The sequence below is a fragment of the Perca fluviatilis genome, chromosome 18 (assembly GCF_010015445.1).
Source record: "Perca fluviatilis chromosome 18, GENO_Pfluv_1.0, whole genome shotgun sequence".
NCBI classification, from domain to species: Eukaryota; Metazoa; Chordata; class Actinopteri; order Perciformes; family Percidae; genus Perca; species Perca fluviatilis.
Window position 1 is genome coordinate 34,053,099 of NC_053129.1, and position 16,502 is coordinate 34,069,600.

The 16,502-nt window shown below is 40.5% G+C and overlaps 1 protein-coding gene across 2 annotated transcripts; it reads left to right on the forward strand.

Moving 5' to 3' along the window:
* Nucleotides 1-2,881: 2,881 nt before the first annotated feature.
* LOC120547054 (interferon-induced protein 44-like) lies at nt 2,882-12,685 on the forward strand. 2 transcript variants are annotated; one of them, XM_039782429.1, is made up of 9 exons: nt 2,882-3,099; nt 3,262-3,382; nt 5,691-5,735; nt 5,846-5,879; nt 6,090-6,285; nt 10,431-10,574; nt 10,683-10,854; nt 11,261-11,361; nt 12,276-12,685. In XM_039782429.1, exons 2-9 carry the CDS (start codon nt 3,361-3,363, stop codon nt 12,480-12,482), a joined length of 921 nt encoding a protein of 306 aa, XP_039638363.1. In that variant the 5' UTR covers nt 2,882-3,099; nt 3,262-3,360; the 3' UTR covers nt 12,483-12,685. The 2 variants fall into 2 exon arrangements, with proteins under 2 accessions (XP_039638363.1, XP_039638361.1); XM_039782427.1 differs by having other exon boundaries at nt 2,882-3,382.
* The last annotated feature ends 3,817 nt before the right edge of the window (nt 12,686-16,502 follow it).

Consider the following 16,502-nt stretch of genomic DNA (forward strand, 5'->3'; position numbering starts at 1 on the left):
TTAAAGCACATCTTGTTCGTTTCATTTCAAATCCATTGTGGTGGTGTATAGAGCCAAAAAGATTAGAATTGTGTCGATGTCCCAATATTTATGGACCTGACTGTATGTTGTTTTTTTCATGGTGGTCAGGACGTAATGGGAAGCATCTATACAGAGGTTGTGTTTAGGAAAAGAACAACGGGGAAAGGTAACGTCACATGCGGGCCACGGGCCCTGATCTCCGGGGTGAAAGTCCTTACGCGGCATTTCGGCTTTTCATACTACTTGCTACTGTAGTCGTGCTGTGATCACAAAATATGCTTCCCAATGAAATACATTAGTTAACAAAACGTGCTGACCAAAAAAAACTAGATAAACGTGTCCGTGTACACGAATCAACAGATTAAATAACGTGACCATTTCACGAACTGCCTTGAGACTGGGCTGGTCAAACATAATTTTCCAGTTACATTGATTAAAATACAAGGCAACAGGAAGCTTTAATATATTTTTGTTGGCAATTGGGACCTCAGAGAAATGCTTTCTGATGATGTGATGAATTCAATCTGTAAAGATTATACCTCACCCTCTATTTGATGTAACAGCGCCTCCAACAGACGGGAACACATCATTACAGTTTTTAGGAGATTGGTTTGATAAATAACATCATTAATCTCTCAGCTTTCAGGGACAGAAATAATGTAGGCCTATATAGCATTAAGTAATTTAGCCTTTCAATAATTTAACTTCTAAAACTCATAATCACAAGTTAACAGAGCAAGATTTACTTTCATGAAACAGCATTAACTTGTTCTGGTTCAACATAAAGCTGTTGTTGTAAAGCAATGTATAGATCAGGAGTCTCCAACCTTTCTTCATCTGAGGGATACTTAAAAAAACCTGAAGTGGCCAAGAGCTACTTTGCATCACATCGCTTATATTTATTTACATAACAAACAGTAGTTGAATGAAGCTGCTGTTTGTACACGGATAAAATTGCAAAACCCCAAGCTGATGAAAAATCTTCACTTCATGTCAAGGTTCATGACTATTTTATACTTCTTTACTAAATAATGACAGAAACTAAAGGGATAGGCACTTTTTATCAGTTTATGAGGCACACCTGTCCTACATGCAGTACAAAACAGCAGCCACCTACCTTCAAAAAGCTTTTTATGTTCAGCTGTCAACAATGGATTCAGATATTTCTTGATGTTCACTAGATGCTGCAGTTAGTTTGGCTAACTTAAAACAAAAATGTGTCCTGTTGGGGCCTAATGGTAGCAGCCTGATGAACTGCTACCATTATCAGACTTTTGTGATTGGGATCTAAGCTATTCGTGCATCATAACTGTAGACCTGACACAATGTTTTTTGTGTATTTCCGTCCTATTGTGAAAAGTAAACCCAGTTATCAGGCTACAGATCTTTGCCTCGCTATAAAAAAGTTAACTGTAATGTAGAAATATTGTATTATTACTACTATAATACTTAAAGGTCCCATGGCATGAAAACTTCACTTTATGAGGTTTTTTAACATTAATATGAGTTCTCCCAGCCTGCCTATGGTCCCCCAGTGGCTAGAAATGGTGATAGGTGTAAACCGAGCCCTGGGTATCCTGCTCTGCCTTTGAGAAAATGAAAGCTCAGATGGACCAATCAGGAATCTTCTCCTTATGAGGTCATAAGGAGCAAGGTTACCTCCCCTTTCTCTGCTTTGCCCACCCAGAGAATTTGGCCCACCCATGAGAGAGAGACATCATGGCTTTCAAACGACCAAAGTGGCAGTTGTTTAAGGCCCCCCCCCCACCCTCCACCTTGCCCCCCCCCTCTCCTCATCAATAGCTACAGACACAGAAATGGCACATACTAAGGAAAGCTCATTGTGGGACTGGCTCTAGTGGCTGTAATTCTGCACCAATTCAGAATTTCGGGAAAGAGACTTCAGATACAGTATTAGGGGACCACTAAGGTCTATATAAAAGAGAATTCAGATACAGTATTAGGGGACCACTAAGGTCTATATAAAAGAGACTTCAGATACAGTATTAGGGGACCACTAAGGTCTATATAAAAGAGACTTCAGATACAGTATTAGGGGACCACTAAGGTCTATATAAAGATACTTCAGATACAGTATTAGGGGACCACTAAGGTCTATATAAAAGAGACTTCAGATACAGTATTAGGGGACCACTAAGGTCTATATAAAAGAGACTTCAGATACAGTATTAGGGGACCACTAAGGTCTATATAAAAGAGACTTCAGATACAGTATTAGGGGACCACTAAGGTCTATATAAAAGAGACTTCAGATACAGTATTAGGGGACCACTAAGGTCTATATAAAAGAGACTTCAGATACAGTATTAGGGGACCACTAAGGTCTATATAAAAGAGACTTCAGATACAGTATTAGGGGACCACTAAGGTCTTTATAAAAGCATCCAAAGAGCACTATCTCATGGGACCTTTAAAGTACAAATCTGTGACCGTTTAGCTCAGTTGGAGGAGCGGGCGCACGTGTGCAGAGGTTTATTTCTCAGCGGAAAAGATCTGGGATTCGAATCCGACCCATGACAGTTTTCCTGCATGTCTTCCCCCCTCTCTCTCCCCTTTCATATCTCAGCTTTCCTATACAATAAAGGCAGAAATGCCCCACCCTAAAAAAATAAGCACAAATCTATATTTGAGGTATGAGAGATTAAACTGCAACAGTAACAACAAACTCAATGTGAGAAAATGACTAACAAGTCAAACCTGTTGAACAGGTCTTCACTTTGAGTGCAGTGATGATCTGATGGATTGAAAAGATTCTTGTTTACGTCTTAAATGTAATTGATGGGTCTGAAATTAAACTGTAGCAAGAAGTTTAGTTGTTATAAAATGAATGATACTCCCTCTTTACATAAAATAAAACTCTGCTTTGAAAAGAGACAAACATCCTGATGAAAATGAAACTAAATGTGTGGTTTCTGGTCTGGCCTGACGAAGGGAAATTTATGTTATGTGGGGGAGGATCACTTATTGATATTATCAACGGCAACATAAATTACAACACTTCGTCCAAGTGTTATATTTGGTCTTTCTTGCTCACTTTGTTCCAGTACAACAACGCAGGTACGAAGTTTCCATTATCCTCAAATGTGTAACAAAATTGTGCTTCCTGTGTTTGTGCTTCCTGTGTTTTTGAAAGTATTGTCAGTATTGTACCTATTTCAGATCCTAGTTAGTCGATATTTAAGCTCTTCTGACTCCTTATGAGCCTGTGTATCCTCTTAGATCGGCTGACTGTGGCCTGCTGGTCGTACCCAGAGTCTGACTGGTGACTAAGAACTAAGAAGTATCTGGCTTTTGCAGTCCGGAACACCAAACCCTGGAATGACCTTCCTGCAGAAATTAGGTCAGCCAAATCCATCGTTGCTTTTAATTCTCTTCTTAGAAAGGCTTTCTATCTTTGTGTGAATCTTGATTCATTTATTTATGTTGAATTGTGTTGTTTTAATGTATTTTCTCTAGTTGTGCAGCACTTTCAACAGTTTATTATTATTCAAAATATGATCATCAAGAACTGATTAGATTAGAGTCAACTTTATTGTCATTGTGCAGAGTACGAGTACAAAGACAACGAAATGCAGTTTGCATCCAACCAGAAGTACAAAAAAGCAGAAAAGTGCAAATGTGATATTCAAGTATAGACGGGTGATGCATAGGCAGGACAAGAAATATAGTGCAGTGTTATAAGAGCAGAATAAATATGGCTATGTAATATGAACAATGTATGAACAACATGTACAGATATGTGCAATGTAGTAGCAGTGACATTATACTAGTAGTAAGAATAATATAGATATATGCAGTGTATTAGCAGAATATATAATAAGAAAAACAGAATTAAAGCTGCAAGCAGCGATGAATGGGCCCTCACTTTCTTGCAGTCGGGGGTAATGCATTTGCGTGACACTCAGACACTGTAAATCGTCACCAATGAAAAGGGGACTCTCTGCTGAGTTCAATGATACCTCACACAATAGTGTACAAGAAACGGGTCATTAGTTATTAAGGGGGCATGACTTAAGCATATGGGGCGGGGCAAACCGTCACCAATTAAAAAGGATCTCTTTGCTGAGTTCAATGATACTTCTCAAGAGTTTACCTTAAACGGTTAACAAGTTATGAAAGGGGGCGTGGTCTGTGTACATGGGTGTGGCTAGAGTATAGGGGGCAGCGTAATATCACATGTAGACCACACATTCTAAGTTTTATGTAAATAGGAACAACCGTTCCTGTTTAAACAGCCACCTACAGGAAGTTGGTCCTCCATAACTTGTGCACCCTTTAGTCACGAGGGTCCACCGAGTCTATATCCAAGTTTTCGTGCAGATTGGACTCACGGCCCAGGAGGAGTTAGACAAAGTAGGTTTCCCATATATTGCGATGTGGCTAATTAATATAAAAAATTCTAACAGCGCTATCTAATGGCCGATTCACTCTACATTTGGCATGGATGCTCAAGCCCATTTTCAAGAAGATTCAAGAAGATTGAAATCATGGCCTAGGACGAGTTCAAAAGAATGTGCAACATCTGAAAAATGCATAATTAAAAATGGCCACCTTCCGGTTGGGCAGAGCTAATGAATGTAAATGGGAAATTTGTCCACAATGATTAGAGCAATATGGGTATTAAGTCTGGTGAAGATCGGAGCAACTATGTCCAAGTTAAGGCCTTCCACGCATTAGGGGGCACTATGGAGCCCGCTTACAGGTATGGGCTAAAACCAATTAGGGGGCGCGATAGAGCAATCGTACCACTCCCAAGCCTAAATGTGAATTCAGATGAAAGAATTTAATGTTCTACACATGGCTGCAAAAGTTTGAGAGTTTTCGTGCATCCTAAAGTAATCAAACGTGTTCGTATTTCTAATAATCGTAGTTTGATTTTTTTCACGAAAACCAAAATTTCGGAAATTTTTGAATTTTGTAATTTTTTCTAAAAATAGCACCGTGGACTTCAAGATGAGACCTATGTTCCCTCAAAAGTTGGTATATTAACTTATTACTTTTGTAGGAATTAAGGCGCACGTTAGTGGGCTCTATGGAGCCCCCTGGCAACGTCTGAGCCCCATTACTACAGAACTTTGCAACTTTCACCAGTTGTGATATGTGTGCACATTTTTGTGAGTTTTCGTGCATTGTAAAGCCCTCAAAAATGCGACGAAGCACTCGGAAAAATAATAATCTGATGAAAAACAATAGGTTCCTTCGCACTTTCGTGCTCGGGCCCTAATAAATATGGATACACTGAATGAACCATATAGACAGATATGTACAGTATGTACAGCTATGTGCAGTGTGGTAACATTATAAGAGTAGTAAGAATAAGTGTATAAGCAGGATGAATAGTATGAAGAGCAGTAGAATATGGCTAAGTATAAGTGTAATTACAGTAGGGGTAGGATAGGGTAGTGCAATTTTCTGGGGAGAGCTGGGGATGTCTGCTTCCTTGTTGTAAGCATGACAAAAAAAATTAAATTTTATAAAAATTGATAGTACTTTTTAAACAGCTTTATAGTTTTGAATGTATGTGCGAATTTGTGTGTCTGTTTTATTATATGTTTTATGTATTTAAAGCCTGGGTTTTGTGTTATATTTTTACTTCAGTTAATACATAATTTGGATGTGTTTTGATAAACCAGTTGTTGTTTTTTTAGGATTTTGGAGAAAAAAAGAACGTAAAGAAACTGAAGCTCCTCCATGTAAGTTAGTTTAAAAAAGAAAACCGGTTCTTATTTATGGAAAATTACACATTATTGCATAATGAGGGTATCTTTTGACTCATCTAAAAATTTGTTGTGCAATTTGTCAGTTCTCAGCAAACCATGGAGGGAAATAAACTGGGGGTGAGTGTGTCTGCACCTTTTATCAACATAATCTTTCACTGCACAAACTATACACGTTTACTTGTAATCAACCTTGTTTGTATGTCAGTTTCCGTGTTCCATGACATCCTGATTAACTTCCCAGTTGTTGTGTGATACCTGGGTAACTTTTCTATAAAATATAGTTTAGTCTACATATACTCTAATGTAATGTTTCCTTTCCCTGAGTAGAGACAACCAGAGGGATCTGCAGTATGTGAAGGACTACAGACCTCAGACTGATGGCCAGCAGCTCAGGATTCTCCTTCATGGACATATTGGAGCTGGAAAATCCAGTTTCATCAACTCTGTCCAAAGTGTCTTACAAGGCAGAATGTACACCCAGGCTTTGGCAGACAAAACTTTTCATGACTGTTTCACCAAAGGGGTATGACAAACTTTTCATTGCATTCATTCAATTCAGTTTTATTTTATTTATAGTATCAAATCATAAGAGTTATCTCAAGACAATTTACAGATAGAGTAGGTCTAGACCTTACTGTATAATTTACAAGAATTCCAATAATTCCCCCAAGAGCAAGCATTTAGTGCAACAGTGGAGAGGAAAAACTGAAGCAGAAACCTCAAGTGGTGAGGAAAACTTCCTTTTAGGAAGAAACCTCGGACAGACCTAGGCTCTTGGTAGGCGGTGTCTGTCGGTGCCGGTTGGAGGTGTGATGAACAGTGGCAATAACATAATAAAGATAATGGAACTATGACTAGAAATAGTAGTTATTGTTCATGGTGCAGCAGAGTGGAGCAATGCAGGGCTCTCCAGGGCATAGCAGGGCATAGCAGGGCATAGCAGGGAGTAGCAGGGCTTAGCAAAGGGTAGCAGGGCACTGCAGGGCAAAGCAGGGCGTATCAGGGCATATCAGTGCATTGCAGGACACTGCAGAGCGTAGCAAGTTGTAGCAGAGCGTAGCAGGGTACTGCAGGGCATAGCAGGACACTGCAGGGCGTAGCAGGGCGTAGCAGGGCATATCAGGGCGTATTAGGGCACGGCAGGGAACAGCAGGGTGTACCAGGCCATAGCAGGGCATAGCAGGGTGCCAAGCAGGACTACGGCGACAGCTGCAACCATGATTTACCCTAAGCCAGGGATAACTGCGGGGCAAGAAAACATAAAGACTCCGGCAGTCTCAAAATATAACAGCATAACTAAGCTGGTTCAAGGCAAACCTGAGCCAGCTCTATAAGGGTTGGTAGATGAATTTGACAATTATGAAGGAGAGAAGAGAAGGGATGTCGTGTCTTTAGATATCACCCTCCCCTGCCGGGTCTAGGCGAACGACATTATTAATATCCCTAATTTCTTTTGTCATATAAAAACTTTGCAAACCTTTCTGAAATGTATTTTTTATTTCAGAAGCATGAAACAGCCTTTACATTAGACCTGTTCGAGTTGTGATTCACTCGGATCTTTAACCCGAGTCTTTAAATTGACTCACGAATCACGAGTCTCTAGCATCATTAACCCGGTTCAGTTGAGTCCTACTACAATTCAATCTAACATGATAACAGCAGCACACAAAAACCTCTTGCAACATTAGCTTCTACTATTCCTAGCCATCTTAGTTGCAAAAAGCATTATAACTTACAATTTCGTACGCAGCAACTCCACAAGAAGTCAAGTCAAGCCCGAGTGAGCAGAGAGACAGTCCCGACCCGCAGACTCAGAGCCGAAGCTTGCACCGGCCGTGGGATTCACTCGAGAACTCACGAGCCCTCGGCTATTTCGTAGTTGTTGGTGATTCATGAGTTGTCGATGACTCCGTGAGTTCCTCGGGAGTCAGTAAATCCCGCGAATCAACTGAATCAACCCGGCTACGTTGTCGTGAGTGGATCTGACTCAGACGAAGCGAGCAGCGGAAGTGCAGCTTCTCCTCGAGTTCAGGGTAAAGCAAATCAACAACAAAAGCCATTCTTTCACTTCTGAAATAACATACATTGTTCACACGTAGCCTAGCTAGGCCTACTGTAGGTTTGGTGTATAAATGTAGTATGTTAATGCAATCAGGTTAAGCAGACAGTCCGAAACATTACAAGCTTCGGCCGGCTCGGGTTGCAGACAACTCATGAGTTGTCGACAACTTACGAGCCCCCGATGACTCATGAGTTGTTGATGACTGCGTGAGCTCTCGCGGGAGTCAGTAAATCCCGCGAATCAACTGAATCAGCCGGCTACGTTGTCATGAGTGGATCTGATTCAGACAAGCGAGCATGGGGAGCGAGTGAGGTCTCTCCTCGAGCTCAGAGTAAAGCAAATCAACAACAAAAGCCATTCTTTCACTTCTGAAATAACATACAATGTTCTGCACGTAGCCTAGCTAGGCCTACTGTAGGTTTGGTGTATAAATGTAGTATATTAAAATGCAATTAGGTCGAGCAGACAGTCCGAAACATTGTAAGCTCGCCTCGCCGACAACTCATGTTTTTTTTTTTTACTATTATTCAAGTACAGATGCACATACACATTGAAAACATTAAATTTAGTATAATAAAATACATGAAAAAGGGGCGCATGGAATTTAAATTAAAGAGGTTGTAAGTCATTGTAAATGTTCAGAGTCCAGATGGCTTTCTTATTTGTCAGTCCTATTAAAGTTACAAAATATAATTACATGTAATTTTTAAAAGAATATTCGGTTTTCTTTCAGACCATTTACATTTATGGATATAACGTTTTCCAAATAAAATTAAAAGATTCTAAATGAAAACATGGCATTTTATCCAAATCAAAAGCTCGCCTTTGATGTAGCATACAATACTGACTCAAGTGATTCAAGTGAATCGCACAACCCGGATCAGTTTGGTGAATGACTCAGAATAACCTGAATCCTAAAAAGGAATCGAGTTTGCCAGGCCTACTTTACATCCGCCAAGGAGGTTATATTTAGGTTGGTTTGTTTTTCTATCTGTCAGCATTATTACAGAAACACTACTGGCCAGATTTTCATGAAACCTGGTGGAAAGGTGAAGCATGAGCCAAGAAAGAAGCCCTTACATTTTGGAGCAGATCAGTTAGAGACGTTATTTTTTTAAATTAACCTGATAACAAGTCAGGTAAAGCAATATTTGAGTGGTTTTATTGGTTCAGCAACAAGTCTGAAATATCTTTCTTTGTAGTGTCTATGTTTCCGCATTACAACGTAAAGCTCACGAACACACAAAATGGGACCATAGGAGGAACCAACCCGTTCTCACTCCGAACTCGTAAAGTATAGACATTTGAGCAGTGGCTGTCAGCGTCAGAAACGACGCAAAAAGCACCCTTCAACGTGTTTGTAGAACGCACTGGGGAGAGCAGCAGCTACACAGGGTTTGAAGATAACATAGCATTAAGAGCGATTACGGTAGCGAGTAGTATGAAAGCCCAAAAATCCTCATAGGGCGGTTGGTAGGGGTGGATGGTTCAAACAACACAGGACTTTCACCCAGGAGACCGGGGATCGTGTTCTGCGTGTCACGTTTCCTAAACCCAGCTGTCCCGTTCTTCTTTACCTAAACCCAACTGTCCCGTTCTTCTTTATCTAAACCCAGCCGTCCCGTTCTTCTTTACCTAAACCCAACTGTTCCGTTCTTCTTTATCTAAACCCAACTGTCCCGTTCTTCTTTACCTAAACCCAACTGTCCCGTTCTTCTTTACCTAAACCCAACTGTCCCGTTCTTCTTTACCTAAACCCAACTGTTCCGTTCTTCTTTACCTAAACCCAACTGTCCTGTTCTTCTTTACCTAAACCCAACCGTCCCGTTCTTCTTTACCTAAACCCAACCGTCCCGTTCTTCTTTACCTAAACCCAACCGTCCCATTCTTCTTTTCCTAAACCCAACTGTCCCGTTCTTCTTTACGTAAACCCAACTGTCCTGTTCTTCTTTACCTAAACGCAACTGTCCCGTTCTTCTTTACCTAAACCCAACTGTCCCGTTCTTCTTTACCTAAACCCAACTGTCCCGGTCTACTTTTATAAGCTCACCCACAACCTTTTCCTAAACCTAACTGCGTCAAAATTGACGCCAATAGTCCCGACCCAGCACATTTAGATAAAGAGCGTTTAGATCTGACGCTAAAGGAGACTTTTAGCGTCAATAACAACGCCAAAGGCACCTGACCAAGCGTCCGTATTTTACGTGATGGGAGTGAGAATGTGTTGGAGGAACACCTGAATTCGGCATTAGACAACTGCAGAACAATCTACCAATACCAAACTATTATTCAGGAAGTTTCTCAATATGTGCAGCAGTAACACAACTACTCTAAATAAACTGTTATTGCCCACAGTTGAAAGGGAGCCTTAACTGTTGCGGAAGCTTCCGAGCTAGGCTGTCTTCCTGTTTCTTAAATTCAGCCACAACAGGAAATTGTACATGAGCAGCTACAGTATTCTGCAGCTCTTTCTGATGCCATTTATGCCGTATTTCTTGTTTTTTCTTTAAATGATTGTCTTACACCTAAATGTTTAATTCAGTTGTTCAGTATTGATGTCTATTTCGTGACCATAATAACTGCACGTTTCTCTTTCTGCTTTTTAGTACACAACCTACAATATCCAAAAAGACCGAGACACCTTTTACCCTTTTGTGTTCAATGACATAATGGGCCTGGCCAAGGACAAAGGTGTCCAAGTGGACGATATCAAACTGGCTTTGAAGGGACACGTGAAGGACAATTACAGGGTACAGTTACTTTGCAATGTTTTCCACAAAATAAGTTTCTTATTTTGAATTATATACTGAATTCTACTTACTTTCTGCAATTTAACTGGATACAAACTTGTTTTCCAGTTCAATCGTGATTCTAGGATGTCAGAGGACGACCCATTCTACATCAACCATCCAACTGACAACGACAAAGTGCATGTTCTGGTTTGTGTCATTGATGCCAACACGGTAACTTGCATGCACAACGAAATTGAAGAAAAGATTCGCAACATCAGGAAGGAAGCCACTCACCTGAGTAAGAGCAGAAATCTCTGAAAACGTTGGGGTTTTTAATCGATAACACTTGGAAAAAAGGCATCCTAATGTAGTAAGCCACACTGCAATGTGATATCATGACTTCGCGTAAAGATACACTCCACTTTCTAAAGCCAAGTGGTGTGTTATCTGTACACATTTGGAGCTATCCGCGTGTACAGGGGACGGGTTGGATTTAGGAAAACAATAATGGGACACGGGACAATAATAAAGGCATACGATTTGGCGTGTCATACATACGCCACTTTATGAGATCAGTCTGCACACTGAGTATCAAGCAGTCCCTCCTGTAGCTTTGTTTATAGTTTTTGTAATCACAAAGAACAGCAGCTGTGGTGCTTATTATGTCAGTTACAGGACTCAGTAGTTTTGTGTTCTTCTTGCAGGTATTCCTCAAGTGGCCATTCTCACCAAGATTGATGAGACCTGTCCTGAAATCAAAGAAGATTTACAGAATGTCTACAAGGTCAATTACCTGAAGGAAAAGGTATGTTTTAATGAGTAATATTATGAATTTTCACAGTAATGGAGTCATAGTTAAAAGTGTATTGAGGTACATGAATTAAATTGTTCAGTATACGAGCACTACCCAAAATTATTCTCTTCCTACATGTATTTTAATTCTGATCCAAACTCAATACCCTTGCCAATATTCAAATTTCTACCGGCTACCAAAGATCTGTTTTCGCCTCATTTAAAGCCATGTAAATCTCTTTGTCTGGATTCAGATCATTCCTCTAGAAGCAGACTGATCTCATGAAGTGGCGTATGGATGACACGCCAATTTGAATGCCATTATTGGCATGTTATCAAAACGCATACTCGCTTTTTAGCGTGTGTTCCATTGACTGACAATTACCTTGCGATTGCGTGTGAATTGACGCCGTAGCGAGTAGCATGAAAGGGCGAAAATCTGGTTAGGGAGGTTTCACCCAGGAGACTGGGCATCGTGTCCCATGTGTCCCGTTTCCTTTGTGTCCTGCGTGTGATGTTTCCTTTCCACGTTTGTTCTTTTCCTAAACCCAACCAGTTGTTCTTTTCCCACGTGTCAAAAACTGAACCCCGTTCTTCTTTTCCTAAACACAAGTCACGTGTGACGTTTCCTAAACCCAACCGTAACCTCGTGATAACACATAGCCTCGAGATAACACGCCACGTGGCTTTAGAAAGTGGCGTGTATGTTTACGCGAAGTCATGATGTCATGTTGCTAGAAGAGAGGCTGCAACTTCAAATCAATTCTCAATTTTTGTTTGCCTAATTATCATGCATCGACCTGATGAAGACTGACACAATTGGTCATGTCTGGCCAGTACTTGATCCACTTAATAAGATTTGTATCAGTCCAATTCATCGGTATATTGTCCTGAGGTCTGAGATGCTGTGATTATTTTTAATCATAGATGGAGCAATTCAGTGTAAATGTGGGAATTCCCATGAACTGCATCTTCCCTGTGAAGAACTACGATCGAGAAATCGACCTCAACAGTGACGTTGACTCACTCATCCTGAGCGCCCTGAAACACATCATCAACTTTGGAGAGGACTGCATCAACTTCCATAAGAGTCAGCAACTTCGTGCTATGTCATATCAAAATAACAATATGTGACATTAACCAGCAGGATTTCTAACAATCTATGATTTATTACTTTTTGCTTGCCACATTTGTATGTTTTATTTTAAAGGGCTCATATTATACTAATTTGCATGTTCATAATTGTGTTTACAGGTTGTACAAGAATAGGTTTATGTGGTTTAATTTTCAGAAAACACCATATATTTGTTGTACTGCACATTGCTGCAGCTCCTCTTTTCACCCTGTGTCTTGAGCTCTCTGTTTTAGCTACAGAGTGAGACATCTCACTTCTGTTCCATCTTTGTTGGGAGTCGCACATGCTCAGTAGCTAGGTAAGGACTACAAGCCAATCAGAAGCAGAGTATGAGGGCGTGCCCTGACAGTACCTAGGTAAGGACCACTAGCCAGTCAGAAGCAGAGTATGAGGGCATGACCTGACAGTACCTAGGTAAGGACTACTAGCCAGTCAGAAGCAGAGTATGAGGGCGTGCCCTGACAGTACCTAGGTAAGGACTAATATCCAGTCAGAAGCAGAGTATGAGGGCGTGGCATGACAGTAGCTAGGTAAGGACTACTAGCCAGTCAGAAGCAGAGTATGAGGGCGTGTCCTGACAGTACCTAGGTAAGGACTACAAGCCAGTCAGAAGCAGAGTATGAAGGCATGCCCTGACAGTAGCTAGGTAAGGACTACTAGCCAGTCAGAAGCAGAGTATGAGGGCGTGCCATGCTAGCAGCTAGGCGAGCATTATAACGTGTGTTCCAAAGTGACCACGTTTGTCTCTGAAGTAAAGGCTGGACTACAATAGAGCTGTTTGGAGCAGTTGGTGAACAGTGTTTTCCGTTGGAGATGGTAAGTCCCTTTGGGGTGGACTTTGGGCTTTTTCACTTTGTAAACCTATAACGTGCACAAAAAAGATATATAACACAATAAAGGAAAGGGGAAAAGCCAAAAAGCATAATATGAGCACTTTAAAGGATCTAAAAACTTGCCTTAAAATCTTCAGTCTGTCTCAGTAACATGAAATATCTATCACTAAATATGCAGCAATAAAGAAAAAAACTAATGTATTGTTGTATTGGGTATTGTAGGAGTTCAACACTCAACCGCTCAGTTAATCTGCTTCTTTAGGAATGTGTAGGTTTGGTTTAATCAGATTTAAATTACATATGACATGAGATATGTAACATCTTTTTTAAATCGGTGAGAGCGAAGACAAAAAGTTTCTCATGGAAATTGACTGAAATTGTTCTAACTTTGTAAATGATGTGTTAATGTAAGAATTCATCACTTATAATTTAAAAAAAATGACTTTTCAGGACCTTTCATTTGTTGTTTCTTCAATAATCTGACAGAGCGATTAGTGTCTCCATCTTTATAACTAGTTTTGTTTATTGCGTTAACAATTAACTTAATTTTAAAACCTACATATGTTTTATATTATTTATACCAACCCGTTCTCACTCTGAACTCGTAAATACGGACGTTTGGACGCGGCAGTAGCTGTGGCGTCTGAAGCATCAAAAAGCGTAGAACGTACCCAGGGAGAGCAGCAGCGCAATGGGGCTTCGAAGTAAGTAGTATGTAAGGCCGAAATTCTGTGTAGGGAGGTTGGTTGGGGGTGGATGGGTCAAACAACACAGGACTTTCACCAAGGAGACCGGGGTTTGTGTCTCGCGTGGCACCTTTCCTAAAGTCACTTTCTTCTTTAACCATCCCGTTCTTCCGCGTGTCACGGAAACGTAAGCCCTTCGCCGAACGTTCCCGTAAAATTCGCACCGTAAGAGCGGCCAATAGTCCCGAACGCACCTTTAGATAAAGCACGTTATATGACGCTAAAGGAGACTTTTGTGAAACTGAAGTGGCCAAAAGCTACTTTGCATCACATCGCTTATATTTATTTACACATCACATATAAGTTGAATGAAGCTGTTTGTACACGGGTGAAATTGCAAAACCCAAAGCTGATGAAAAATCTTCACTTCATGTCAAGGTTCATGACTGTTTTACACTTCTTTTAGCCCACATAGTCATATCTACTTCACTGAAAATATTCACATCAGGGTCCAAGAAAACATGACCACTTTACCCTTCTATGGCCCACACAGACTGATCATCATGAAGTGGCGTATGGATGACACGCCAATTCGTATGCCATTATAGGCGTGTTATCAAGACACATACTTGTTTTTAGCGTGTTTATCAACGCCGTTTGGCCTCCATTGACCTACATTACCTTGCGATTGCATGTGAATTAACGCCATAGCGAGTAGCCATAGCGTCCCGCGTGTGATGTTTCCCACGTATTTTTTTTTTCTAAACCCAACCAGTTCTTCTTTTCCTAAACCGTAACCTCGCGCTAACACATAGCCTTGCGATAACACGCCACGTGGCTTTTAGAAAGTGTTTACGCTGTGACGTTGCAGACTGCTGTCCGCTGTATAGAGCGTAGACATGCAGGCGGATAGCTCAAATAGCGTACAGATAACCCGGCACTTGGCGTGTATGTTTTTACACGAAGTCATGATATCACGTTGCCACAAAGTCAGCTACCTCACTTTGAATATTCTGGTCATTTAGTGTCTCAGTTTGTCAACCTATTGGCGAGCTACTGGAAACCTGCTTGCAAGCTACTTGTTGGAGACCCCTGGTATAGATGTTGAAAAGGAAAAATGAGCAACTTACCTTCATTCTGTGTGTTGGAGATTCAGGTTATAATATTAGTCACTTAAAATACAAACTTTTGGGAAAATAGGGTCCAGGTTGAAACAAAAAGAAATTGCCCATTAAGGTTTATAGAATAAAACTGCTTTATTTAAATTGTAGGTACTTACGTGCTGGTTAGATCCTCTCAGTCCAACTGAACCGTGTGTAAGGAAAAAGCACAGGCAGGTGGGATTCGGATGAAATTGCATTTCGTTCACATGTAATAATAGTAAACCACAGTGACTAAAGCGTAGCCACTATCATTTTATCCGTTTGGAAGGCTGTAACTTAAGTTTACCCTACATTATTCTTATTTTTTATTTTTTTATCAAAACAAAGGAACGTCGGACCAAAGGGAATTTTTCGGGTTATTGAGAGGTCGGAACAATGGAGCTTCGGAGAAATGGGCAGTCTCCGACTGAAGCTTGGTATTAAATATCTGTTCAGAGGGCTGCAGCCTCAGTTTAGCCAACATTACTCCGTGATACAGCAACCCACTGCTGGATGACCGTTAAAGTCTCCTTAAATGTATACATTTAAACATGTAACACAATTTGTACATTTAACCCTTGTATTGTCTTCCCATAGACAGTGAACTTGTTGTCCTTCTTTTGGCTGTTTTTCCAACGCTTTTCAACGCATTTTTTAATCGATGGTCAATAAACATAATGTAAATGACATAATAATCTATTTTTTGTTAAAATAAAACAGAAACTGTGGATTATTTTGACTGATAGCTAAGATCAGAGCATGTTGAGTGGATCACAGTTTATTTCAAATGCTATAAAATAAAAAATAAAAAATAAAAAAACACCAATTCAATGAAAGTAATCATTAATTTTACCTGCCAAGAATGTTACATGGCTTCCATACAACGCGTACATCCACACAGTCATGTTATTTTGGGGCAATTTGGCTTCAAAGAAACTTAGTGTCTTCATTAATCATAGGTGTTTTTGGGCGTAACATGCAATCAACCAATCAGAGATCATCTCCCATTCCCTTTAAAAGCCAGGCGCGTTTGGACCTTGGAGCATTGCTATTATGATGGAGGATTTGCAACATAATATTTTTATTTGTAATCTTCTGCAGTGTGTGTGTGTGTCTGTGTGTGTGTGTGTGTGTGTGTGTGTGTGGGTGCTGCTGGGTGCGCCCTGTGTGTGTAACAAGCATAGTGCGTACGTTGCGCGTACCGAGCCTAGGAGCATTTTACTAATGCTCTGTTAAAATAACAATGAAATGCTGCGTTATTGACTTTAGGGCAGTGTGTGTGTTTAGAGCTGTGGCATCACAAGGGGACGTGTGGTAGAGGGACGCTATTTTCCTCTACAGGATTGGCTACCCTGTGA

Excerpts from the sequence above, each read along its gene's own strand:
- LOC120547054 (XM_039782427.1), top strand. The coding sequence starts at position 3,361 with ATGACCTTCCTGCAGAAATTAG. Across the intron at positions 5,736-5,845 it reads AGAAACTGAAGCTCCTCCAT|TTCTCAGCAAACCATGGAGG; the intron begins GTAAGTTAGTTT and ends GCAATTTGTCAG. Across the intron at positions 10,575-10,682 it reads ACGTGAAGGACAATTACAGG|TTCAATCGTGATTCTAGGAT; the intron begins GTACAGTTACTT and ends CTTGTTTTCCAG.